The sequence below is a fragment of the Rhincodon typus genome, chromosome 25 (genome assembly GCF_021869965.1).
Source record: "Rhincodon typus isolate 14 chromosome 25, sRhiTyp1.1, whole genome shotgun sequence".
In the NCBI taxonomy this organism is placed as follows: Eukaryota; Metazoa; Chordata; class Chondrichthyes; order Orectolobiformes; family Rhincodontidae; genus Rhincodon; species Rhincodon typus.
The window spans coordinates 10,787,409-10,813,447 of NC_063356.1; the positions used below are offsets into that span (position 1 = coordinate 10,787,409).

Consider the following 26,039-nt stretch of genomic DNA (forward strand, 5'->3'; position numbering starts at 1 on the left):
GTTCAACAGTCTGATAATGGCCGGAAATAAGCTGTTCCTGAATCTGCTTGTGCGTGTGTTCAGGCTTCTGTATCTTCTGCATGACGGAAGATGTTGTAGGAGAGCATTACCGGGGTGCGATGGATCTTTGACAATTTTAAATGTCTTTCCATGGCAGCAAGTGTATAAATAGTCCATGGATGGAAGGTTGGCTTCCGCGATGGTCTGGGCTGTGCACACCACCTTCTGTAGTTTCTTACGGTCCTGGGCAGAGAAATTGCCATACCAGGCCATTATGCACCCAGACAGAATGCATTCATTTGTGTGTCAGTAGAAGTTGGTGAAGGACTTTATGGACATGCCAAATTTCCTGAGCTGCCTGAGGAAGAAGAGGCGTTGTTGTGCCCTCTTAACTGCCGCATTTACGTGGGAAGTCCAGGACAGGTCATCAGTTATCGTCACTCTAAGGAACTTGATGCTCTTCATCCTCTCAACCTCAGTTCCATTGACATAGATGGGGGCGTGTTCACCTCCTTTCTTTCTGAAGTCGATGATCAGTTCTTTAGTCTTTCCCTACAGGTGCCAGGCCTACTGAGTTTCGTTGCCATTTTTCTGTTTTTATTTCAAATTTTCAGCATAAAGTTGGTGATTTAGTTTTAAAGTGGTGTTCAGTGGGGAATTTCTGTTGGGAAATGCTCACACAAACAAAAAGACTTTCAACTATTGATCCACTCTTCAACTCTGTACGTAGCTGCTCTCTGTGTGGACAGGTTTATGTTGACAACCTTCAGACCCCATGGGGAAGCTGATATTTCTTGTGAAGGACTGATCAGCTGATACAGGTTCAATGAGCTGGCAGTTGTTGTGTTGCAAAGTTTTTAAAGCACAAAATGTAAATAGATAGCACTGATAAAAAAACAAACTAAAATGGAAATAATACACAAATAATCTACGTTTCACTGTTCGAGAAGCTACAAGATGTGTGTGTATGTCTGATTTAGCTTAGACCTGACATTTTGTGATTTTGACTTTATCATGATTCTTCTTTCCTCTCACACTGATTTACCTGCAGCAGATTTTTGTGACTTTTCGCTTGGTTATAAATGAAGCAAGAGATGGCCAAGATGTTTTAGTGTTCAAAGCTGAAGTGGAACATGGAATTGGTTCTCTTACTGTCCAGAAATGGGAACAGGAGTTGGCCACTTGAACCCTCGAGTCTGTTCTGTCGTTGAATAGGATCATGGCTGATCTGATATTTGTCACATTCACTTTCCTACTTTTTCCCTACAACCCTTGGTTCCCTTACGAACCAAGAAACCATCTACCTCAACTTTAAATGTGCACGAGTACTCTGCTCCGACAGCTCTCTGTGCCAAGGAATTTCAAAGACTCACAACCCTCTGAGAGAAGAAATCCTCCTCATCTCAGTCTTAAATTGGTGCCCACTTATGCTGAGACAATTCCGGCTGGTCCTAGACTCTCCCATGAGGGGAAGCACCTTCTCAGCATTTACCCTATCAAGTCCCTTAAGAATTCTATACGTTTCAGGAGATCACCTCTCATTCTTCTAAATTCCAACGAGTAGAATCCTAACCTGTTTAGCCTCTGCTCATAAGATAGTCCCTCCACACCAGGAATCATCCCAGTGAATCTTCTCTGAACTCCATCCAATGAAATAATATCTTTCCTTAAATCAGGAGACCAAAAATGCTCAGAATGCTCCATATGTGGTCTCATCAGCACCTTGTACAATTGCAGTAAGACTTCATTACTCTTATACTCCACATATATTCTTTCTGCTGGGGTGAATTAAAAAGGGAAATACTGTCGATTCTAGAAATGTGGAATAAAAACTGAAAAAGCTGAAAATATTCACAGCTCTGGCAACATCTGCAGAAGGTGAAATAGAGGTAACGTTTCAGATCTGCAGCCTTTCAGAATTCTGATCGTCATTAAGCTGAAACATTATTCACCTGACTTGCATATGCTGTTGGCTGCTGAGCATTTCCAGGATTTTCTGATTTCAGGAAAGAAGTGAACTGTTTTGACCAGAAGCGAAATAAATTATCTAATACTGTCAGTGCATAAGATCTTTGTTTAACTGGTAAAGCAGTAAGAACCTGAACATACTTGGAAAAAAGGAATGAATTAAGCGGACAATTTACTTTCAGATAACCAGAATCGAAATGATGGGCCAAATTAAACCAATTCTATGCTATAAAATTCCTAGATTCTGCAATACTTGTCACTGTTTTACTAGCATGTATTCTGCTTGATGTTAAGCAGTTATATGTTGTTCTTTATTCTTGAAGCTGGATTAACTGGGCTAAGGCAAGTGCATGGGACCTTAGGAGACACTGTCACCATACAATGTCGGTATCAAGTGCCATATTACAAGAACCATGAAAAATACCTGTGTAAGGGATCGGACAGGAAATCGTGTATTGTGATAACTGGAACGCGAAAACAGAATCCAAACAGCGGTGGAAGGATAATGGCTATGGATAACCAAACCATTGGGGTGTTTGCAGTGACCATCACCCAATTATCTATGGAGGATAAGGGAATTTACTGGTGTGGAATAACAATCTTTGGATATGACAGAATGGACCCTTTACAACTGATCATTTTTGAACGTAAGACAGATGTTAATTTCTTCTTCTTCTTAAGTAGCTTCTACATATTTAAACAAAATGCTAAATGTTCTGTTAAAAAGAACTGTTGGGACAGATATTATTTGTTTGCAATTCATCTGATCTGTTGGGATTTTGAGGCTAGAAAATGAATCCACAGAGGTCCGTCTCAATTACTAGGAAACGTTACATTCTGTCTCGTGAGTCAGGCACTACGTAGAAGCAGAGAAAGATTTATGGCATAGGAAAAGGCCAATGTTCTTCTCCCCACTCCAACCTTTGTACCCTCCAATGCTTTACATGTCAGCAAAAGCCAGGCAGATTGTCTGGAATGCGTAAAAAAGCTTCTCCAAAAATTGCGTGAGCTAATCTCCACAGAGGCCAGATGTTGGTACAATTTGAGTCCTATAATGCAGTGACTGATGGGTAAAGTGACCCAGTGGTACCAAAAATCAAAATGAGAACAGTAGGCCAAACATATTTATTAATTTATTCATGGTTTGTGAGCATAATTGGCAAGGTCAGCATTTACTACCCACCTGAAATTGCCCTTGTGAAGCTGTTAGTGATCAACCTCCCTGCACTGTGACAATCCAAATGGTGTAGGTGCACACACAATGTCATTAGGGAGGGAATTCCAAAGGTTTGACCCAGCCACAGTCAAGGAATTGTGACATACTTTCAAGTCAGGATGATGCGTGCCAGCAGTTAAGAGTCAACCACTTTGTTGCAGGTCTGGACTCATATGTAGGCCAGACCAAATACAGATGGCAGATTTCCTTCCCTGAAGGAGATTAGTGAACCCAAAAGGGCTACCATTATACTACCATCCCGACTTGGAAATATATCATCATTCCTTCACCGTCACTAGGTCAAATTCTGGAACTCCTTTCCTAATGGCATTGTGGGTCAACCTACAGCATATGGACTGTAGCAGTTCAAGGAAGCAGCTCACCTTCTCAAGAGCAAAAGGGATGGGGCAATAAGTGCTGGCCAGCCAGTGGCACCCACATCCCACAAGTGAAAAAATGACTTTAAAAGAATTCAGATAACAACACCTGCCATTATGGGATTATAAGCTCATATCTCCAGAACATTATTAATCCAGCAATATTAGCACCTCTCCAGTACCACAATAATTGATTATCTTAAAGATAGAAAAAATGTCCCAAAGCTGTACAGAGGAGCATAAACATAGAAATGTGGGTGGAATGCAGGCGCTAGTCTGTAATGTTGACACAACTAAAGCAGAAGCAGACTTTGACATAAAGCCGTATATATTGTTCTATTAGAGTAAGTGGTCAAAGAAGCAGATTTGAAGGAGCATCTTAAAGGAAGAGAGAAAATTGGAGAAGTGGAGGTGTTTATGGGTGGGATTTTAGGAGCATAGGCTCTTGGCAGTTGAGGACACCACCACGAAAGTTGGATTGGGAATAGCTCTCAGAGATTTTAGGAAAGATCGAGGCATAATTATCCTACAGATGTTCTTTTAAGGCCACTATTCAGATAACTTGTTAGGACAGATGTGAACTAGGCTTATCCTGTTTCTTATGTTGATTTGGAAATGCTTGAAACCAAGATATTTGACAAGAGGGAGAAAGGCACAATTTCTGCAATGGTTCGCTGTAGTTAGAAGTGTCGCTGCTGATGTAAACAAACTGGCAGATGAATTTATTTCTCGGATTGGCTTAATTGCAATTTCAGACAATCTCATTTCCTCAATTTATCCTCCTCAAAATTATATTGAAATGGCACAATGGTCACTACTCTGGTTAGTTTGTAATAAATTCACTTAGTGTGAATTTTGCTAACATACATGTGTCATATTTAGTATCTAACATCATTGGGCTCTTACCCCTGTGCCAGAATGCAGTAGAGTGGGACGCAGGGTGACAATATCTGGATAATGATGTTTCTCCTAAATACATTATTGTGTTTTTTTTTCTGACACCCTTAGGTTAATGGCCCTTATTTTTGGACTTTCCCACAAATGGAAACATTTTCTCCACATCTGTCTGATAAAACACTTTTGCAGTTTGAAAGAAAAGTTTGAATTGAGCAAATACTTATATGGAACATAGAATAGTCTGGGGATTTTTTTGATATTGTAAAGTTAATACTTAAATTGAATTAATTCATTTCATTAATTTAAAGTTCAAGCAAAAGTCTTATCTATTCTGTTATTACAATCAGATGTATGATAATGTACAACTTACAAGAGGATGTAGACATTGTCAGATCCTCATGGGATCCATATCATTTCAGTATGAATTCTGCACAGACAGTCATCACAATCAAATCTGCAATGATTTACAGCTAAATTGTTAATTAATTTGGCTCCATTGACATTTGTCACTGTCACTCTTCAACTGGTTGTTATTTGAGCAATCCAATAAAGTGTACATGGTACATGGTTTCTTCAGTTTTCCTGAAGACAACCTGATAAAGTAAAATTTAATTTAAATTAAAATTCAGGCACAACATTGCTGCAAGCTAGATCAAGTAAGATCGACTTTTTCTCTAGCTTCTTGCTGGTGAGCTCCACCAGCAATGCAAAAATGGTTTTCAGAAGCTACTTTCTCCTATATAATATATATGGAATTAACCACCACCTTCTCAAGAGTAATTAAGGATGGGCAACAGCAAAGCCCAACAAAGAATAAATAAAAATGAATAGTTGCTCGACCCAAACTTTTTTGCTTTTAGTTTAAAAAAAAAAGACATGTACAAACTATGGGAGAGATCAACAACTAGAGAAGGCAAACATAGAAGGGTTTAGTCTGAGGAGCATCACTGTGAATCACTATGTCAGTGGGTTGTTTTTTCCCCTCTTTGTTCATTCACAGGACATGGGTGTTGCTGGCTAGATCAGCATTTATTGCCCATCCCTAATTGCCCAAAGGGCAGTTAAGAGTCAACCACATTGCTGTGGGTCTGGAGTCACATGTAGGCCAGACCAGGTGACGATGATGGTTTCCTTCACTAATGGACATTAGTGAACCTGATGTGCTTCCCTCCCGACAATTGATTCATGGTCATCATTAGATTCTTAATTCCAGATATTTATTGAATTCAAATTCCACCATCTGCTGTAGTGGGATTTGAACCCGGTCCCCAGAATGCTATCTGGGTCTCTGGATTAACAGTCCAGCAATAATATCGCTAGGCCATCGCTTCCCCTAGTGCTAGCACATTGACATTCTGGCTGTTATGGTTGATATACCAAAGGGGACAAAAAACTGGTTTTAGTGGTTTGCTATGTGACAGGAAGTAGAAACAGACATATGACCACTAATAACTGTTATATAAAACCTTTTAAACCAGGGCTGTAAAAGCACTTAAAAAGGCAATCTAATTTGATCTTATCAAAGTATAAAAGCAATGGAATACAATAAGCGCTTAGAATGATAATTAACCTAATTTCAATCAATCCACTTGGTCATGTAAACAGTTTAGATGGTACTCACACCTGGATCAGAAAATGAATGGAAACCACAACCACCATATAGCACACGTGAGGAGGTCGATTTAGCTCAGTTGGCCGGATGGTTGGTTTGCAAAGCAGTGCGATGCCCACAGTGTGGGCTCAATCTCCACACTAACTGAGATTACCACAAAGAACTCTCCTTCTGAACCTCTCCCCTTGCCTCAGGTTAAATCACCACTAGTTGTCTCTCCAATGGAAGAGCAGCCCTACAGTCAGGTAAGACTATGGTGACTTGACTTGATACCAAACATGAGCGCCCCACAGGATGTCAACCAACAGGGCATTGATATGCCTTTGTTTGGAGGGAGAACAGTACTGGGGAGAACAAATGTCGGTGCTAGAATTCCTGGAAGCTTGTAACTGATGAAGAAGCCTCTGGGATTTTAAGTCTGTGTCAGTTTTATTATACACCACAATAATGAGATCAGCTTTATCACCTATCAAAAAACAATAGGCATCCAACAAGCTAATTCTCTTCTGTCTGCGACTTGTTGTTAGGTTAAAAAACCTGTAATGGGTAATGGGGATCAAGCTTCTTTGAAATGCAAAGCTCAGAGACACACGGGTTGGACTAAATGTTGTGTATGGGAAATATGTAGCTGAAGATCTAATATTCCAATGTTAATATTTGTTGTTGCTATTTTTACAGCTCCTACAACAACGGTACTGCCTGCTGAATCTCAGAGAGCAATCAGCTTCAAAAATGAAAGGTATATTTATTAATCAATAAATAAACAAATTAAATTAATATCGTTTCAAGATTTACAGAGGAGCCTCGACACTCTATGCTGATGAAAAGTTGCCAGTTCTAACATAAATGCAACAATTGGCTATTCCGTTTTCACACTAGCTGGGTCTGCACAGAAAACATGTCTTGATTTCCTGGCACCCTCAAAACAGAGCCGAAATGTGATTGAGGAATGCCAGAATTGGCAGGGTAAGCAGGCAATAAGCATCGCAAAACTGGTAGAAACAAAAACAGAAACTGCCTGGGATTTGCAATTAAATTACACTGAGCTTGCTCAGTATCCTGCTGTCTTACATTGCACAATCTAGGTTGCTAACATAATGACAGGAGTAGTTATTCAATCTGCCAACCCTGCTCCACCTTTCAATTAGATCATGGCTGATCATCTATGCCAATGCCCCCTTCATGCATTATCTCCCTTTCCATTCATGTCTTAGTTTCCAGAATGTTATTGCTTTTTATCTTGAACATTCTCAATGATTGAGCACTTCAAGGTTGAGAATTCCAATGATTCAATGTCCTCAAAGTGAAGAAATTCTTCCTCATCTCAGTCTTAAATGGCCTGTCTGTTGTCCTGAGATTATGTCCCCTAGTTTTAGACCCACCAACCAGGGAAAAATCTTATCTACATCCATCCTATCTGTCATGGAAGAACTTTGTAAGTAAGTAACAGGTATCGCATCAAACCTAACGTACTCAATTATCGCAGTGGTTTCCCCAATGTCAATTTCCTTTTGATGATTTAATGCTCTGTGGTTTCCGTTAGGTCAAGGTTGAAACTGAAAAATTGAAATCATTTTCAGATCATTGTATAAAAGAGACAGCTTTGTAACCACAGATTTTCCTTTGCACCCTGGTGTCAACGTATTCTGAAAGTATAGAATCGAATTTTACATTGCAGTAAGTTAAGACAAAAAAGCTTAGCCCTGCCGCAATATGGTTAATGCCTGAAACAGATAAGAAGTGAGATAATTGCGTCTCAGAGTAAAACTGTCCCTTATCTTCCTTTTCAAAGTGGCTAAAATTTTGAAGTGTTGTCCTAGTTTGGCGTAACTGATGAAGAAGCTTTTGGGATTTTAAGTCTGTGTCAGTTTTATTATACACCACAGTAACGAGATCAGCTTTTTAAATATTTCTCTGATTGTCCAGGCACTTATCAAATGGAATTTCATAAAGGTGGAGTCCAGATATTTGATCTTCATCTCTGAGTGATGGACTTCAATTTTTTTTTATTCAGAGCTAAAGAATACATTAAAAATTTAGCTGTTGGTTATGCTTCAACCAGAGGGAAATTGGCTCCCTTTTTAACAAACTCAATGGAAGATAATCTTATTGAACAATTATAAATAGCTCAAGGGACAGCTTGGTGGCTCAGTGGTTAGCATTGCTGCCTCACAGCACCAGGGACTCGGGTTCAATTCCAGCCTCAGGCAACTGTCTGTGTGGAGTTTGCACATTCTCCCCGTGCCTACGTGATTTTCCTCCCACAGTCCAAAGATGTGCAGGCTTGGTGGATTAGCCATGCATTGGGAGGCAATGGCCTGTTCAAATTATTGCTGGATTGTTAATCCAGAACCCCAACTAATGTTCTGGGACCCAGGTTTGAATCCTGACACAGCAGATGGTAGAATTTGAATTCAGTTTAAAAACAAATCTGGAATTAAGAGTCTAACGAATCCATTGCCAATTGTAGGAAAGGCTCTTCAGAGAGTTGATGTGGACTTGTTAGGCCAAATGGTCTGTTTCCATACTGTAGGAATTCTATGAATAAAAGTCTTTGCTACAAACAGGGGAGATGATAGCACTGATTTCCCCATTGCCAGTTCTCAACTGAAGAAGACAGATGCATTTTAAAACACAACGTGTGATTTTTTTTTTACCCTGAGTGCTGTAGCCATCAAAAACTGTGGTAGGTTTTCTTTGAAAAAGATAAATGTTTATTACTCAACACCTGAATACATTTTCAAAAATACCCATTCTCTCACTTATACATAAATAGGCATTCATTTCAAGAAAATCCTCCAAACCTGATCAGGTGTTCTCCAGAAATTTGTGGGAAGCTAGGGAAGAGATTGCTGGGCCTCTTGCTGAGATATTTGTGTCATTGATAGCCACAGGTGAGGTGCCAGAAGACTGGAGGTTGGCTAATGTGGTGCCATTATTTAAGAAAGACAGTAAGGAAAAGTCGGAGATCCATAGACCTGAGAGCCTGACGTAATTGGTGGGTAATTTGTTGAAAGAGTTTCTGAAGGATAGAATTTACATGCATTTGGAAAGGCAAGGGCCAATTGGGGATAGTCAGCATGGATTTGTGCATGGAAAATCATGTCTCACTAATTTGATTGACTTTTTTGAAGAGATAACAAAGAAGATTGATGAAGGCAGAGCGGTAGACATTGTCTATATGGATTTCAGCATGTAGGTTCCATTCAACAAGGTTCCGTAGGGTAGACTGGATAGTAAGGTTAGGTCACATGGGATCCAGAGGGAGCTAGCCAACTGGATCAAAATCGGCTTGAAGGTAGAAGACAGAAGTTGGTGACAGAGGGTTTTTGGACTGGAGGCCTGTGACCAGTGGTGTGCCACAGGGATCAGTGCTGGCTCCACTGCTTTTCATCGTTTATATAAATGATTTGGATGTGAATACAGGAGGTACGGTTAATGAGTTTGCAGACGACACCAAAATAGTTGGTGCAGTGGACAGTGAAGAAGATCATCTCAGAGTACAACCAGACCTTGATGAGATGGACCAATAGGCCGAGGAGTAGCAAATGGAGTTTAATTTAGATAAATGTGAGGTGTTTGTACTTTGGTAAGGCAAATCAGGGCAGGACTTATACAGTTAATGGTAGGGCCCTGGAGAGCATTGCCAAACAAAGAGACCTAGGGATGCAGGTTCATAGCTCCTTGAAAGTGGATTCATAGTTAGACAGTGAAGAAGGTGTTTGGCATGCTTGCCTTCACTGGTCAGAACAGTGAGTATAAGAGATCAGATATCATATTGCAACTGTACCGGACATTGGTGAGGCTACTTTTGGAATACTGAAATACAGTTCTGGTCACCCTTCAATAGGAAGAATGTTATTAGACTTGAGAGGGTGCAGAAAAGATTTACAAGGGTGTTGCCAGGATTGGAGGGTTTGAGTTATAGGGAGAGGCTGTATAGGCTGAGGCTTTTTTCCCTAGAGCATCAGAGACTTGAGGGATGACCTTATAGAGGTTTATAAAATCATGTGGGGCGTGGATAGGGTAGATAGCCAAGGTCTTTTTCCTAGGGTGAGGGAGTCCAAAACTGGAGGGCATAGATTTAAAATGAGAGGGGAATGATTTGAAAAGGATCTGAGGGGTAACTTTTTCACACAGAGGTTGGTGTGTGTATGGAACAAGCTGCCAGAGGTAGTGGCGGAGGAGGCTACAACATTTAAAAGGCATCTGGAGGGGTATATGAATAGGAAGGGTTTAGAGGGATATGGACCAAATGCTGGCAAATGGGACTAGATCAGATTGGAATGTCTGGTTGGTGTGGATAAGCTGGACTGAAGGGTCTAATTCCATGCTGTATGACTCTATAAAAGATTGTGACTATGCAGGGTATCATGCACTTAAGTCCTAAAAGTCTGAGTTCTCTGTAACATTTGCTTTTCCCAAGATGAAGACTTCAAACATTGCAGGTATATGGCTTCTTTCTGGTCTGTTGAAGAATGGAGTCAAGAGGTTTTAGGAAGATTAATTCACTGTGGTATATTGCTTGAAGTAGCTGTTTTCTCTTGCTCCATTCCTATTGAGCTACAGCTGCAGCAAATGTCTGTTTCGGTTCTTCAATAAAGGGTGATAAATATTCTCTTTCTCTTGAACGATCTTAGGTGGGATCCTGTTCCTTCACTGGTCTGAGTCTATCTCCTTCATCACTCACGAAAATGTGCCTTCTTAAATGTCCTTACCAAAAGCATGGTTTTTGTCCTGTGGCCTGTTCATTTTCCTCACCTGATCTCTCAACTGTGTTTTCGAACAGTCAATTTCATAGTCATACTCCATAAGTCCAAACGATACTTCAACTGCTGTGAAGTCTTGTACCGTAAGGGAGTCTTAAAAAAGAAGGCTGTGGTACTGCTAAGAAAACGAAAATAAGCTTCTGTTTGAAGAAATGAACTTTCGACCATTTTTTTTCACAGCACCTCAAATTTTTCCATCATAGTGGTACCTGTGCTTGGAATTGTGGTTGTACTGTTCCTTGTTGTCGCTATCTTTGCCACAAGATACAAAAAGAAGACTGCAGTTGGTAAGTTAGAGAATTCAGAACCTTCCAATTTCAAATCAAAATGCAAACCTCTCAGCTTCTACTTGGACAAGGAGCAAGGCTGAACATTTCCTCAGAGCTGGGCCCACTAAACTGGCTGAAACTTTGTCGAAAGGGGGAATCTTCAGGTCAGAGGGTTTCTGAGATAAACAGCCTTAGAATCTGAGAATAATACAGTGCAGAAGGCACTCTCGGCCCATTTAGTCTGCACCAAATTGAAGGAAACTCACAGTCTAATCAATGGTTACAAATTTTACTGAGGTAGCCTTCACCATGCCTTCCAGGTCAAAGCACAACCTCAAGGGAACCTATTTTTTTTCTGTCTACTTTAAGAGTATAAAATAAACAAGTACACCCATTTAGTTTGTCACAGGCTCTTGAACAGCCTGAATGCGAGGGTCAATGACTGTAAGGAACAGAGATTAATCCTAATACCAGATGCAAAGAAAAAGAAAGAGTTAACATTTATATAGCACCATCTAGCTCCGAACATTCCAAAGTGCTTTGCAGCTAAATTGTCATGAATGTAGGAAATGTAACAAGGTCCAAAGAAAAACAGCTTCTCGTGAAGTTGGTTGAGGAAATGTTATTTGGCAGGATACTAGGAAACATTTACTCACTCACCTTGGGAAGAGGTGAGTCTTAAAGGCAGACAGAGGTCTCAATTTTTCATCTCATCCAGAATGCAAATATCAGATGATATTCCCCCACCCCCTGCCTCAGTGGTGTATTGGAGTATCAGACTAGGCCTTTGTGTTTGACTTTATAAAGTGGGACTCGAATCTACAACCTACTGCCACAGAATGTTACCAACTGAGCCACAGCTGACACCTGCAGGAATCTCTAGGGCAGTCACAGTAAAGCTGAACAATGAATAATAATATGCCTTGACCCCATAGATTTAAATAAAGCCTCAGAAAGAGAACAATATACAATGGAGCGCATACAAGAACCAAATGTGCAAACAGCTGGTGTAAATATCATCTTCCAAACAGATGTGGGTGGAAACTTAAATGTGATGATAAGAATGAAATTCAAATACAGCATTTAATCATTACAGACAAATCATTCAATGTTTTATTAACTAAATCAGTGAAATCGGTGTCATGAGTTCAAATCTCATTGCAATCAACAGTTTAATAGATAAGCTATACCAAATGAAGTAGTTTCAGATTGTCGCCGGTTATATAACCTTTTAATTTGGCTTCACTGGCATTAGGAGGAAATGAGTTAACTCAGTTGATATGCCAGTAGCTTACAATGCAGAGTGATACTAACAGCAAGTAATAATATCCATACCAATCAAGGTTAGTATGAAGGAATATCCTTCTCAACCTTTCCCTTTGTCTGAGGTTTGTTGACTCTCAGGGTAAACTACCACTGGTTGTGTTTCTATAATGGGAAAGTAGGACCATGCTGACTTTACCTCCATTAGAATTAACTATAGAGTCTACTTTTATAAAACACAGTGGATCGGCTTACATAGATTGTTTCAAAGACAGAAATGTTCCATGATGTGTTTAAAACAAGAGGATTAATAGGTTTCTCAAAATAACACACAGAAGTGCCGTACACTGGTCTCAGTTTGTGTACACTGTCACTAAATATCGCAGAGAACAATTTCTGAACTTATGTGTCTGATTCCAATTTGACTTTTTATTCCAGGATGTTACATTTTAGTGAATGTGTCTGCTACAAATACAAAACCATCAGGCAGATAATTAAAATATATAAGGATGGATTTTATAATACTTAATTCTTCAATCTGTATCGTTCTTAGGTGAAAAAGAATTAAAACCTACCGAGGAAGATTCTAACCCCATTTATACTGATCTGGTAAGAATTTCATACAGCACTTTATCTGACATTTCACATTTACTTATCCTCATTTCAAATGCCAATTTATTTATGGATAGAAAACTAAATAAGATAATCTGAGATAACAAGTTGTACAGCTGGATGAACACAGCAGGCCAAGCAGCATCAGAGGAGCAGGAAGGCTGAAGTTTCGGGCCTAGACCCTTCTTCAGACCCTTCTCCAGCATCTGCAGTTCCTACTATCTCTAAATAAGATAATCCTCTAGATACAAACCAAATTATTGCTCTTGCTGGAAATACAAAATAAAGAGAGAAAGTCCTTGAAATATTCAGCAGGTCTGGCAGTATCAGTTACAGAGAATCAGATTTTATAGACAGAATTTTATTGTAGTCTAAGTGAGATGGGTGATAGTGAGATTCATGGGAGAATTAGACAACAAGGCCCATTTCATCATCAGGAATATCTTGCCCCATCTTGCATGCTTTTGAAAAGTGACACGACAAGTTTCTCACTAGGCAGTGGTGAGTTGCCAGTTAGGCAGGATTATTGCTTATTGAATACTACGTTAGCGGTCTAATTAATAGCCTCAGAAACATTCAGCTCCTATCTTGTCTAATGCTCCAAACAAGCTAGGCTTTGAGAATTCTCCACATGAAGGTACCTGGTGACTTCAGCTTAACATTCGCTCCATATTGGACACTGGGCACTGCCTCTTCAGCATGTTCCATGGGGACCAGCCTCACATATCCCTTTTTCCACAGACATTGGCATCCGATAAGTGTCAGTCTTCAAAACCCTCTTGGCAAATCTCTGATACACTGACAGGTATTTCTTGCAGTTCAATGCTGTACCTTGGGCTGTACCACCAACCATCATTGCAATGCTACAGCAAGGAAACTGTACTCTCAAGGATATGCAGCCAGCTCATGGACTGCACCAGGCTGCATCTCCAGGCTCTTCACTTGCTCCCATAATGCACACTCACTCTGAGCCAAACTGGATGCTCACACTTTGCATTGCTGTATCTTGTCTTTTTACATGCTACCCCCTCAGCCAGAGATACCAGACTCATCTTACTTCTGTCTTGCCTTACCATTGAGCACAGAAACAAAGGCAAGAAGTTTGTCATGATTGTCAAGTCAAGGGAGATAGCCTTTGGTCAGGGGGTCCTGGCACAGTAAGTCAAGTCCAGCCTCCGATGCCAGTCCAGAGGCTTGGGCGCAGTCAGTCTTCTGCTCAGGCGGTCAGAACCAGGATGTTCTCCACATGGAGGGGTGAGGAGCTAAAAGACGAAAAGCCCACCAGTCATCTTCAGTTTCCCTGCTGGATTGTGAGCTGTTTTCCTCCTGGAATGAGAAAGAGCCGGTTAAAGAAAACAAAAGGGGATAGCACAGTTACTACTTCAGCTGCTGGCGGGTAAGAGACCTCACTGAGTAATTGGGCCGTGCAGAGGGCATGTCGGGTTAATGTTTGGGGGTTGAGATCAGCGAAAGCGCGTGAGGGAAGCTGTTGCAGACAATACCTAACCTTGACCTCCAGTGGCCCCTGATATCCCTGCTGCCTTCCTCTTGTCCCTTCCTCAGTCATGTTTTGTTCTCAGTCACACTGACCTCGCCTTCCTCTGCCAACTTGTCACTCCACTGTCTCCATGACCCGCTGGTGCTTGAGCTGAACTAGGATTTACATTCTAACATAACAGTTTGTAATGCCACAACTCCCAAAACAAGCTAACAGCTGCTGTGGTTAGAAGGTTTATAAAGAACATGGTTGAGCAGCTGAAGTGTCATAATATTCAAGGCTATGGGTCAAGTGCTGAAAAGTGAGACAAGTGTACATATGTCGGCGCAGACTCAATGGGCTGAAGGGCCTCTTCTGTGCTGTATGACTGTATAGCTCAAAGGTTGTAAACCTGAGATCTCCTTAAGAGGTGTGAGGACGAGAAGCATTCAAAGGACAAACGCTGAACTGACTTCAACATCCGATACCCCTGATTTCATCTGTTCAGAAATTGAGTTCATGTCTTGGATGGGTTTCCAAACCTGACTTGACCCAAGCTTTCCACTTCCTTAAATTTCCAGTCGAGATGTGATGGTTGCCTTTGAGCTTATTGTGTGAAGTGCTTCTTGGTTGTAACTGATTCCCTAATCCCAATGTGAGTGACAGCATCAATGGTTAGCACGGAGTAAAGTTAGAAAGCAGGTTTGACTATCACATTCACACACTTATACAGAAATAAGAAGCAGAGGGCTAAATGCTGTGACATTTTGGCTAAGTGCCAATTTTGTCGGGTTTCGTGGAGGATTTCTATCCAGGAGGGCTATGGAGTTTTCTCATGCTATCACTTCAAACTTACCTCTTTACTTACCTGCTCCACATCTATGGTCCCCTCACATTCAATTCTAGCCCAACTCCGCCACTCACTGTAGCAATAATGACTGGCTACTACCTAGACATCCCACGAATGGACTGCCATCCCTGGTGTCAAGTGGTATTTCTGAAAAGATGCTGTGCATCTGGTCAAGTACATCCCAGAGCTGCCCTGCTTTGTCTACCACATTCATCCTGACATAGTAGATATGGAGAATTTGGTTCCCCACTTCACAGGGGCCTAGAGATCCTGGGTGATCGGATACCATGGGAGAAGGGAGCCCTTTTTCCCCAAGACTGGTAGAGGAGGGCACAACTCCAGTGCCTACCAACCTAGTCCCAGTTTACCACCCAGATCCCTGTAGGAACAAGATCAATGACATTCTCCACACTGTTAGGGTAAAGTGCCGCTATCTTCCCTCTGCTACCTCATACTCCCTCTGTCTCTACTACAAGACCCACCTTCCACCAAGGCTCATACATTATCAATCTCACTACTGCATATCGCATCTTCCGTCATTCACTCTTATCCAGCCCAGTATGCCTCTGAACTATCTACTCACGCACTCAGGACACCTTTCCCTCATTGCACCAGTGCTACAGTGGTACCACCCAATTTCATCTCACTCAATCCTTCTCTTTTTCTCATTTCATGAGGGAACAGCTCACAAGAGGTGAGAAAAAGGCAAGATGGTTGGTGGACTGCCTGACATTTGGCTTCTCAACCCCTATGAGGAGAGGATTCTGGTTATGATTGCCCCAAGGGATGAACTGATCATGCCCAAACCTCTGGACTGACATTGGAAGCTGCCCACGACTTACTGCGCCAAGACCCACTGATGAAACGGGGTCATCCTTGACATGACTGAGAACTACTCCCTTCAGATGTTGAGACATGGCCATGTAATTGAAACACCATGGTAACTGTGTTTGCTGTGTAGGCTGCTGGCACATAATGCAGGTATGAGATTGACATAGCATGGTGCCATACAGCAACATGTCCACTCACTTGTCTGACGACTGCTAACAACCATGACAAGCTGCCTGGCTTTGTGTCTGCACTAAAAGCCAAGGCAGGACATGGATGCTGTCAGTATCCAGGTAGGCTCAAACTGCATGAGCACTATGACAGCAAGTGAGAAACCGTGAGATGCAGCCTGCTCAAATCTTTAAGCTCCTTTCTGGTCCCATAGTGCAAAGTATCCTTGTGATAGCATTTCAATAATAGTTACCTTTGCACCGAAAAGTGCAGCATGACTGTGCAGCAGGGTACCTTAAGTTGGCCAGAGAAGGTATGGAGAGGCTGACAGTTGTCAGATGCCAGTGTCTGTGGATGTGGGGTGTGTGTGGTTGATGCACTGAAGAGTGTCCTTAGGCATTGATGCCAGGTGTCCACTGGGCTGTAGGAGCAAGCGACGAGCTTGAGTTGCCAGGCACTCACTCTGACTTCCTTGTCGGGAATTCCTGGTCTCCAGTTTCCAACTGCAGGTGGCAGGATAGGATCCTGCGTAATAAGAGATGGAACTTGCAGTTAATAAGGGTATGAAAGATAAAATAATCTCCATTCACAGGCTCACGCCACCCCTTAATGAGAATTTCATTTCAATGTTTTGAACTCTGCTGGAGAATGTGAGTTAGAATCATACAGTACCAAAGAGGCCCTTTGGCCCATTGAGTCTGCACCAACAAAGCTACACTAAATCTACACTAGTCCCACTTTCCAGTATTAAGCCCATAGCCTTGGTTGCTCTCAACATCATGGAAGGGCTCATTCGATTTCTCGCGAGATTCCCTTAGATATCTCTTTGTAGCCCATGTCATTCAGGGCCCTATAAAATTCCACCCTCAGTTCATGTTTCCTATGTTTCAGTTTGCTAACCTTTCATTGGGGTTTAACAGTTCTTACGATGTAATGGAAAGCTATAATTCCCTCACCTAATTATTCCAAATTCTCAACTAAATTATGGAAGAGGATAAAACACAAAGAAGTGTATAATTTAATAATTCTTTATCATTCACAAGTTTTGCATTTTGTTCTGTTTGAAATCAGGTTTGGCAATGACAATTTTTTCACTTCTTAAAAGTCTTTCAGAGATTATGGTGAAGATATCACCTATGACATGGAAACAAGCAAATCCCTCAACTGGACAGAAGACTTTCCTACTTATATTTGTGATAAGCAAAAGCATGATCAGAAGGAGCCCATCTAATTAGCAAGTACAGCTAATTCAGGAGAATGGGTTCAATGATCTACACTTGGATTTCAATATTGCTTGTCTTATCGATACTTTATGTTCTCATAACTAGCATCACAAAGACGGTCTGAAGATTCCATTTTAATCAATGTTTTCATCCTCATTGACAGTTTCAGTTCTGTTGCCTGGGGGGTCTGCAAGAAATGCGGAGATTGTTGCTGGTGTCATTAACAGACTATTGCCTTGCAGTCCTTTGTCTATTACTGGTAAATCCTTAATCAAATAGACTAAAGTCTATGCTCAAATTTCAGACAGAGAAATACCACATGGACAAATTGTATACTCATCCAGTGATACCTCTGACAGTGATTTCTATGTAAATTGTCTCCCCCTGCCTTTATAAATTCTTTTTATAAAACCATTGTGTTATGCCGTCTTTATCAGATGTATCATGCCATTGATTATGTCTATTATGTCAATTGTACACACATCAGATTAATTGCACATCCACATATATAGTGGTAGGATGAGACAGAAGTTCAACTTGTTAACAAATTAGATATTTTGCCAATAAACTGTCACCTAAACAATGTAAGGTCAGATATTTGGTGACGATCTTTACATGAACGTACATTGAATATACAGAGATGAAATGATACTCAGCAGGCATGTAAACTAATATGTTTTACATAGTCAGTTATTATGGAATGTTACTGTCTTAAAGTAGACAATCATTGGGCTAAAGTCACAAAGTACTTGCATTTAGTATGATCACAGCTGATGTTGTAGCTGAACAAGTCAGATATCAGGTTGAAACCTGGCTTGCCAAATCATATTTGAGAGTTTTTTTTTGGTTTTAACAAGGTGGTCTTTCACTGGAGCATGAACATGCAATTCTGCAGAATTGATTTTAACAATAAAGCAACTTTTTATGGAAAGAATTGAACAATAAATAGAATCAAACATAGTATTTAGATTTAACATGTGTTTAAAGATTTCAAAACACATGGCACAATGCAGTCTCATTAATCCCAAAAGTATTCTTTTACAGTACTCAAACACCAGAGAGAATTCCTCTCTATTATACATACAGTTTAACTTATCTGTGGTCACAAACCCCAGTCTTGAGGATTTGATAACTTCTTCCTTGATTCTTCAAACAAATGAGCTTTGACTTTCTCAGCTTCATGTAAACCCTTCAGGGTTTTACTTGAACACTTCTGGGCTGGAACTGTTAAACTCCTAACACTGAAGTAACCTATTTATTAACAATTCTAAAATATCTTACTTTCTGAAGAGTAACTGTTTCATACATCCAGTTCCAGCCAAGACATCTGAAAACTAACAAATCTGAAGCCCAATGGCTTTTTTCAAGCTATCGGCCTTTCCCCTAATCAAAAGAAAAAGAAAGCTGCCACAACTCATTTGGGCAAGTGTGCTGATACTTGAGCCCGACTATTCCCAGAGTTGTCACAAAAATTAAAGGTTTAACCAAATGGACTCAGATTGACTGAAAACACTGATCAGGCCTCTCTACTTAACAAGAACTAATATTTATTGCTATTCCAAACATAGGCAAATAAAATGATTAATTACCAACATATAAATCTTACTAGCTAAAACTCTAACCCTGTCTTTAATCCTTAAACTCATATCCAGACAGACTCAATAAGCAAACAGGCACAGAAGTTAAAGGTAGAGGAAGGAAAACTGGGAAAAAGCAGATCAATCCCTGGATTCAATGGGATATCCCTTTTGCTTTTTCCAAGTCCTTCAGTTCTCTGATTACTTTACCTCCACATCCTTTCAGTTCTTTGATGATGACACAGGGCATTTGGCACATGAATTGTGCAGTCTTTCGGTCACAGCTTGGAGGCAACAGCTTTCAGTAACTGGTAGGAGAGAATAGCTAGCTCTCTTTCAGGTTTTAGTTACTTCACTTCAAGTTGCTCACCTGCTTTGCAGCCAATCAGAGAATTAATGGCCTGCTGATGATATCAGGCCCCTGCAATGGGTCCCGATTGCAAAAATGAAGCTTGCACCAATCTCCCAAAGCCATGGCATCTTAGGCATCTACCTCCACTGCTTGAACAAAGCAACAGTGCAAACACAACTCAAAATGAGTTCCAGTAACTTGTTTTGAAAAGTGGAGCAGCTCCTTCTGCCAATTTTGTTTTATAGAAGAATTTTCTTTTCTCATTTTGGTCCTTAACCCAAAATAAAGAATAGGAAAAAGGTATGGATTTTACATCAACATCTGACCTTCTAAATTGAAAGCCCAATGTACAACTGTTTCCTTTGTTCTGTCACAGGAACTTCCCCAATGGAAATAAAAGCTCATTGCACACTTGGAACTCTCTCTCTCTCTCTATCTCCTGCTGCTGCTTTCAAAAGAAATCACCATGGCTACAGAAATACTTGCACTTTAATTCTTAAACCTCAGGCACGCAGAAAACACATATTCCACTGGTTCAGAATCCAGACTCAAAGATAAATTATTTAAATATAGATAAATAACACATCTTATAATGCACATGGTGTAATATAAGATGGTCTTGTAAACAGCCACACTGAACAATGCCAAGTACTCTATGCCTGTAGAAGCACCCACCTTAATATTCACAATTGAGCTTTAAAGGAATTTTTTTTAACTTTACAGTTCCTCCACTATAGAAATAGAAAAACACATGGTGAAAACTTTTAGCCTTCTGAACAAACAACTTGTTGGTTCAAATATTTTTTTAATTTCATGTACTCTTGATCAGGTGGCCTTGTGGTGTTGGGCCAGATACTCCTGTTTCAAGTCCAATGTCGGGAATTGTTAACTATAAAAGATGCATTTGTTACATGTCCCTATGGGTTGATAGTCTTCCTGGAAATCTTTCCAATATGTCATTGGCAGAATTGCCTGGTTAACCATCCTGCAGAAGGCAATGCCAAACCACTGAAGTATTTTGCCCATAAACATGGATCAATGCAACAAAAATCCCTGGCCCAAACCTTAGAAAATTGAGGACAGAAAAAAAGACAGATCTTTGATCAAATAATATTTATCACGTGTGGTACGTATCTATTTATTCTGTGACTAGTATCGAGATGACTGTGGTACCCAATGATCAGCTCTGATAAACCTGAAATAGTTAAGACTGATTACGAGCACAGAGAAAAGAAATTGCCATCCTATACCCAACTATGTTCACATTTCCTCTAATAATGAAGTAGGCCATGCCAATCTACAACAAGATCTGAACAACAACCATTTGGTAACGTTTGCACTACATAGCCCTCAGTCAATGAGGTAACCACACATAGCATGTCCTCCATGTTACTAACACTGCTAAATCCCCATCATCATAAATCGGTAGATTAACTGCTCTTACAATCGAAGACCATATGTTCAGCATGAGTGAAAAGTTCCTGAACCTTGACACTTCATTAAGCAGCTATAAATTTCAGCCAACAGGATACTCACAGGAGAATGGGTTCAATGATCTACACTTGGATTTCAATAGCCTGGGCAAACAAAACTGCAACAAATACTAAAGAGGCTCAATGGACTCCAGGACAGAGCAGACTTTTTGGTCAGTGCCTTGGTTACTTCAAAACCTTTTTTCTTTATACAGAAGATTTGGAACTTGATTTATGGGGTGAATTTCAGCATTATATCTTAACAGAAAGCCACTTTGGCTAAGTTTAAACAGTTACAGATTTCAACCACCAAAACAAACAGATCAACTCTTAATTGGATCAAGTACCAAAGACCTGTAGTAAAGTTTGACGGGTCGAGTCACAAGATGTGGTCACTCACAATCTGTGACTGAGACAGTGAGAGTTTTTTTGACCAGTTCAAGGTTAACTTATTCTACCTTTGGCTGATACTCATTTTGGGAAGAGCAGAAAATGGTTTTGAGATCAATATTACGAGAGAGGGAGAGGGACGCAAGAGCAGACAGCCTGCAGGATTTGGAGCGCATATTCATAAATTTCTTCACATGGCAGGGCAAGGTAACAAGGCAGCTATGAGATCCTTGAGTTGGCAAATTGGAGCATTAAATACAAAACACAGAGTTATACTGAACCTTTACTAATCACTGATTTGGTTTCCACTTAAGGGAAGGAAATGGATTAATGGAATCATTGCTAGATTATTAATTCAGAACTTAAGTAATGTTCTAGAGTACCAGGGTTTGAACCTTGGCCATGGTGGCATTTGAATCCAAAATCTGGATTTAAGTGTCCAATGATGATCGTTAGCTGACCAGCTCTGATGAAGAGTTATCCAGACTCGAAACATTAGCTTGGTCTCTCTCTATAGATGCTGCCTGACCCACCATGATTTACAGCATTTTTTGTTTTCAGTACTATTTCCTGAGGTGTTTCAAGTCTGTTAATTTCAACAACATGAGTGAATTGACAGGCTTGGAAGCCTTTCACAGTGAAAGTGAAGAGCTCCAGTTATGGTCAAGCGTGAGGATGCTGTTCATCCCACTGCTTCTCAGAGCCTACTATCACTGAATAAAAGGGGATATCAATGTCTTTGATGTCAGTTCAGCTGTCTGGCATTTCGCTCCCCCCCCACCCCCGCCTTCAATACAGCATGGAACTATGACATGGAGCTCTACCTTCTACCTCTGACAAACAGTACGAAGAACAACAAATTGACACTGATGCAGCAGGAGTAACAGTTGCATCTGCCTTTTTCTCTACCGTAAGATACCTGACAAGGCAAAAGAGATAGACAGAGAGATCCAGTTCCAAGAGGGCAGGAGCCCAAACCAGGGTCTACAGGCAGAGGATCAGTGTTTCAATGTGTCTGAGCACTAATGCCTCAGGAAGTTCAGCTTATCTCAGCAAGTCATTGCTGTCATTCGCAGCCGTCTGCAACAATCCCTTCTTCACAGTGGGCCGGATGGGCTGTTAAAATAGATCTCACTGAAGGAAAAGCACTCCCCAGCCACCACCTCACTCAGTTCTCTAACTGTCCCTGAACTTGTGACTTCCCTTCTCCTGCAAAATTAGAGATAAATGAGGGCTAGGAATACTGTGTGTGAATAGGAGAGACACTGGCAGAGAATCACAGTGAAGCATGAGTGCAAAAGGTTGTAGGATAGTTGAGGTGTTCAGGTGTGGAGATGAGATATCCAGACAAAGAGAAATGTATGAAGCTGTAAACTGTGCTCTCCTGAGGATGACTGCACAGGGAGTCCTGAGAATGTCAGAGCGTGGGACTTGACGATTGAAAGTGTTAGTCAAAGCAAATGACATTTAGGAAGGACAGAAAGCTAGGAATAGTGGAGGAGTAGATCAGTTAATTAAGGGTGATTTTTGTGGAATAAGTACATGGCCTTAAGGTCTGGAGATCAGGATGTAGCATCAGTTTTGACAGAGATGAGAAAAAGTAAACATAAGGAATTTCACATGATAAAGGAGTAGCACTCCAACAGATTGTGATTTTCAATAAACCTGTTGGACTAAAACTTGCTGTTGTGTGATTTCTGAATAAAGATGAGGTTACTTTTGGACAATAGTTTATAGGCCCCCAACTGTAACCATGCTCCAGGATGGAGTATACAGGATAAACATAATAGGTTCTGGTGAAGAAGATATGAAAATAACTGTGATGATCACTTACCATTGATATAAATGACTTGTCTGAAGGGACTGACTGTATGCTTGCTAAGTTTACTAATGACATAAAGATTTGTAGGAAGGTAATTGCTAAGAGGACTTAAGGAGTATGGAGAGGGAGATAGGGATCAGTTCAGTGAGCAGGAAAATGTTTGGCAAATGGACTATTATGTGGAATAATGTGTACACATTCACTTTGCAAGGAACAATAGAAAAGCCACATCATATTCCAATGGAGAGAGCTCGCAAGGCTCTAAGGTACAGAGGGATTGGGGATGTCCTGGGATATGAATCAGAAAAGGTTGAAATATGGATCCAGCAAGTGATTATGAATTGAATGTTTTGATTTTTTCAAAGGGAAGTGGAATATCAAGGCAGGGATGGTTTGCCTTAGTTGTAAAGGATATTGCTGAGAACACATCTGCATTATTGTGTTCAGTTTTTGTCTCTTTATTTAGTAAAGAATACAAATGTGCGACAAGCAGTTCAGAGAAAGCTCACTTGACTGATACCTGACATGGGGAAGTGTGGTTATCTTATGGGGAAATGTAGGACAGTTGGGATTCCAAACAGAAACATACAGCTTACAGTATTGCCCCTCTCCTTCCAAAGGGCTCATGGATCTTTCGGCTCAGACAGTACAATTGAAAGGACCGTTCTCTGGATTTTGTTCAATTTACTAACTGTGAGAGAGATTTCCCATGTTCTATTGTGTATTCAAAGCTCAATAACTCTTGATCTGACCACACGGTAAACAATCACACTATGCTCACACAACTCACATGAATTCAATACTTTGTTGGACGATTTTTTTGGAGAGGAGTAGAATTCATTAAGTCCAGTATGACTATAATTTAAATTTACTTATTATCTTCAAGTATAAATAATTTGGTGCTGTATTAATTATAGTTCCTTGTTTAATCAGAGACGTTCTAATGAGGGAATGGGCTATAATCCATTGGCTGCTCTCTGCTGCTCTGGCTGGTTCTGTGTCAATCACGTGCTACACTCAGTTTCAGGTCCAATCATTTAAACCTTTCTTTCATATGCTTACAAATATTTCACTTCAGTCCAAAAGCTCAAGGACTTTGCAAGTTGCCCAGAAAAGCAGCAACTAACCCACCCCAAAATGAAATGATTTACTCATAAACTGTTATTGAATGAACCACTGGCACCATTCCAGTGTGAGAACATTGGCTTTTGGGTTTCAGTTTATACTTGTCAACAGAATAGTTGGTTGGTCTGAAGATTTTTGGTTTAAATTGGAAATCTACAATTGGATGAATCAAATACACAGTTGACACAAAATATTTATTTTCATTTAATAGTTATTTTATAACCTCATCCACAACTAAATTCACATGGGATTCGGGGCGGGCTGACTAGATAGATAAAAAAACTGGCTTGGTCACAGAAGACAGAGGGTAGCGGTGGAAGGGTGTTTTTCAGAATGGAGACCGGTAACTAGTGTTGTTCCTCAGGGATAAGACTTAGGTCCTCTGTTGTTTGTAGTAAAGCTAAATGATCTGGAGGAAAATGTGAGTGGTCTAATTAGTAAGTTCTCAGATAACCTGAAGATTGGTGGAGTTACTGATAGTGCTGACAATTGTGAAAGGATATAACAGGATATAGATAGATTGGCGACTTGGGTACAGAAATGAGAGATGGAGTTTAATCCAGACAAATGCGAGGTGATGCACTTTGGAGGATCAAATTTAGGTGTGCATTATACTGTTAATTGCAGAACCCTTAGGAACATTAACCTACAGACGGATCTGGGTGTATAGGCCAACATCCCTAAAATTGGCAACACAGGTGGTCAAGGTGATTAAGAAGGCATACGGCTTGCTTCCCATCATTGGCCAGGGCATGGAGTATAAGAGTTGGCAAACCATGTTACAGCTATATAAAACCCCTGTTAGGCCGCATTTGGAGTATTGCGTGCAGTTTTGGTCGCCACATTACCAGAAGGATGTGGAAGCTTTGGAGAGATGCAGAGAAGGTTCACCAGGATGTTGCCTGGTCTCAAGGGCATTGGAAAGGTTAAAAAGACTAGGATTGTTTTCACTGGAAAGATGGCAGCTGAGAGGAGACCTGATAGATGTCTACAAAATTATGAGAGGCATAGATGGGGTGGATAGTCAGAGCCTTTTTCCCAGCGTTGAAGTTTCAATGACAAGGGGGCACAGGTTGAAAGTGAGAGGGCAAAAGTTTAAGGCAGATGTGCGAGGGAGGTTTTTCATGCAGAGAGTGGTAGGAATCTGGAATGCACTGCCAGAGGAGGTGGTGGAAGCAGGCACGTTGGCGACATTTAAGAGGCGTCTGGATGGTTACATGAACAGGGAGGGAATAGAGGGATACAGACCGAATAAGGGCAGAAGGCTTGTTTTTTAGTTTAGTCAGGGCATGATGATCGGCACAGGCTTGGAGGGCCGAAGGGCCTGTTCCCGTGCCGTACTTCTCTTCTGTTTACAAATGTGACATTGAACTGAGGTGTGGGAGGTGGCACCTAAAAGTCTCTGAACTTAGCCAAAATGTGTTGCATTGTACAATCTGGAACATAAGACATGTTGACTTGGATGTACACGCGTGAAATTGAATCTCCCCTGAATCTAGGAACGTTAAACAATTTGAGAGGAGCCAAAATCTCACCATTTAAACCAGGCTAACTCCACCCACCCACACAGCTATGGGTTTTTGACAAGTATCTCTTGAAGTGCCTCACCTTTGAATGAGGCTCAATTCATTCATCTTCATCGGTCCCAATGCTTTAGATTCATTTCTAAATCTGTTCTCCAGCCAAACAAGAGAAGGATCAACTGGAAACATTGGACACAGAATGGAAATGAAACCGAATTCCACATGAAGATGGGTCAGAAGATTCAT

At 40.7% G+C, this 26,039-nt stretch overlaps 1 protein-coding gene across 1 annotated transcript in view; it reads left to right on the forward strand.

Moving 5' to 3' along the window:
* Positions 1 to 26,039, forward strand: part of LOC125486037 — a 69,507-nt gene that overhangs the window by 17,991 nt on the left and 25,477 nt on the right. Inside the window, exons 3-7 of the mRNA XM_048611813.1 lie at positions 2,292 to 2,615; positions 6,749 to 6,809; positions 11,020 to 11,126; positions 12,925 to 12,980; positions 17,415 to 17,538. Of these exons, the coding sequence (XP_048467770.1) occupies positions 2,292 to 2,615; positions 6,749 to 6,809; positions 11,020 to 11,126; positions 12,925 to 12,980; positions 17,415 to 17,538 (672 nt within the window). The remainder of the gene's footprint in view (positions 1 to 2,291; positions 2,616 to 6,748; positions 6,810 to 11,019; positions 11,127 to 12,924; positions 12,981 to 17,414; positions 17,539 to 26,039) is intronic.